At 47.6% G+C, this 2,500-nt stretch overlaps 1 protein-coding gene across 1 annotated transcript in view; it reads right to left on the reverse strand.

Annotated features, from left to right (window-relative positions):
* The window catches only part of camta2 (calmodulin binding transcription activator 2), a 25,930-nt gene that overhangs the window by 15,185 nt on the left and 8,245 nt on the right, over window positions 1-2,500 (reverse strand). Inside the window, exon 9 of the mRNA XM_046868805.1 lies at window positions 1,120-2,500. This exon is cut by the window's right edge and continues 517 nt beyond it. Within this exon, the coding sequence (XP_046724761.1) occupies window positions 1,120-2,500 (1,381 nt within the window). The remainder of the gene's footprint in view (window positions 1-1,119) is intronic.

A 2,500-nucleotide genomic window follows, 5' to 3' on the forward strand; every position in this document is an offset into this window, starting at 1 on the left:
TATGTGTGTACATGTAAGTATGTGTGTGTGTACATATGAGTATGTGTGTGTAAATTTAAGTATGTATGTGTGTGTACATGTGAGTATCTGTGTGTGTGTACATATGAGTTTGTGTGTGTACATGTGAGTATGTGTGTACATGTGAGTATGTGTACATGTGAGTATGTGTGTACATGTATGTGTGTGTACATTTGAGTGTGTGTGTACATTTGAGTACATGTGTGTGTACATTTCAGTATGTGTGTGTACATTTGAGTATGTGTGTGTACATTTGAGTGTGTGTGTACATTTGAGTACATGTGTGTGTACATTTCAGTATGTGTGTGTACATTTGAGTATGTGTGTACATTTGAGTGTGTGTGTACATTTGAGTACATGTGTGTGTACATTTCAGTATGTGTGTGTACATTTGAGTGTGTGTGTGTACATTTGAGTATGTGTGTGTACATTTGAGTGTGTGTGTGTACATTTGAGTACGTGTGTGTGTACATTTGAGTATGTGTGTGTGTACATTTGAGTGTGTGTGTGCACATTTGAGTACGTGTGTACATTTGAGTATGTGTGTGTACATGTGAGCATGTGTGAGTACATTTGAGGATGTGTGTGTACATTTGAGTACGTGTGTGTGTGTGTACATTTGAGTACGTGTGTGTGTGTGTACATTTGAGTACGTGTGAGTATATGTGAGGTGGTGTGTGAGTACACATGTGAGTACATGTGAGTATGTGTGAGTGTGTGTGTGTGAGTATGTGCGAGTGTGTGTGTGAGTACATGTGCAAGTGTGTAGTATGTGTGTGTGTGAGTACATGTGCGAGTGAGTGTGAGTATGAGTATGTGTGTGTGTGAGTACTTTTAGTTTATTGGCCAATTGGTGTTTATTGGTGTTATAATGAAGTTGAAACATTACTTATATGTGTGTGAGTATGTGTGTACGTGTGTACGTGAGTATGTGTACATTTGAGTACGTGTAAGTATGTCTGCGTGTGTGTGTGTGAGTATTTGCGAGTACATGTGAGTGTGTGTGTATGTGTGTGTGTGTGAGTATGAGTACATGTTTGAGTGCAGGTGTGTAAGTACATGTGTGTGTGTGTGAGTGCATGTGTGTGTGAGATATCTCACCTCTGGATAAGACCACTCAGGTGAGAAGTCAGTGATGTTAGCGAGACGCTGAGACTCCTCTCCCATGTCCGAGTGTGTGTTGGAGTGTGTGTGAGCCTGTGTGAGGAGTGTGTAGGGCAGGTAGGAAGTAGAGGGCGTGGGCTGGGGTGGGGCCATGTACCTGACTGGGTAAGTAGGCGGGGCAGAATGGGGGTTTAGACAAGTTGAATGGCTGTTTGTCTCCTCAGTGATGAGTTCAGATATCAGGTCTGGAAAGGTGGAGTCAAATGATAGCTCCGCCTCCTCAGTGTGCTGCTGGGCAGGGCGATTGGTTGTGTGGGCGGGGCCATCAGTGGTGTCCATGGGCATTTCATCACACTCTAATTCTCGTAGAATAGTTGGTGTTATGGGCGGAGACTTTTCCTCCTTTACCTGCACTGGACTCACCTGTGCACTCAATGTGTGTGTGTACGAGTGTGTGTGTGCGTCACTGTGCGTGTCGTGGTGTGTGAGCAGAGCTGGTTGGCTGAGGCTGTGGCGCAGGCCTCGTCCTGGAGGCCCAAAACCCTGTGTGTGTGTGTGTGTTATCAGGATATGACCCTTCTCCTGATGTTTAAGCCCCGCCCCCTCTTCACCACACAAAAGACGATTGGGTGACAGTTGGCTGAGGGGGAGCTGATTGGATGTCGAGTGCTGTGACGACAACACCTGGTGGTGTGGGTAATTTAGTGACAGTAGAGTGGGCGGAGCATTTTTATCCTGTCCAATCAGAAGAGTTTGTCCATCACTAGAGGAGCTTCGGGGGGTTATGTCCAATCTTGTCACGGATGCCTGAGCGTCCGGGGCGGGGCTTAGAGGATGATTCAGTGAGTCCAGATCCAGTGAGGGATCAAGACAAAGAGAAGGGAGAGAGGGGGGAGGGCAAGAGGGAGAGAGAGAGTAAGAGAGGGAAGGAGACAGAGAGGCAGAGTTTGGTGTGGATGTGGAAGGAGAGAGAGAAGAGAGGGATGAAGGTGGAGAAGTTGGAGAAAGAGTCAATGCCAATGATGGAGGCTGTGGAGAAGAAAGGGGTGGGCTCTGGGAGGAGGAAGCGGAGTTTGTTGTGCTGAGAGGCGAGAGGGAGGAGCCGCCATAGGTTTGTCCCTGTTTGGGGCTGTTGAGAAAAGAATCAGGATCAAAGGGAAGTGGCACAGAGGAGGCGGGGCCAGGCACAGAGCCAGTCTGTGTGGAAGGCGGAGTCATTAATGACGGAGAGGAAGTTGCAGGGCAGAGCATTGCGCTCTGCTTGTCTGCAATTATGCGATCCGTTAACAGCAGTCCTCCAATCACGGGACTGGGCAGAAGAGTGAGGGAGAGTGTAGCCACACCTTGATTGGGTGGAGCTATGTGAGTTGGCACAGGA

This window comes from Silurus meridionalis, chromosome 16 (genome assembly GCF_014805685.1).
Source record: "Silurus meridionalis isolate SWU-2019-XX chromosome 16, ASM1480568v1, whole genome shotgun sequence".
Taxonomy (NCBI): domain Eukaryota; kingdom Metazoa; phylum Chordata; class Actinopteri; order Siluriformes; family Siluridae; genus Silurus; species Silurus meridionalis.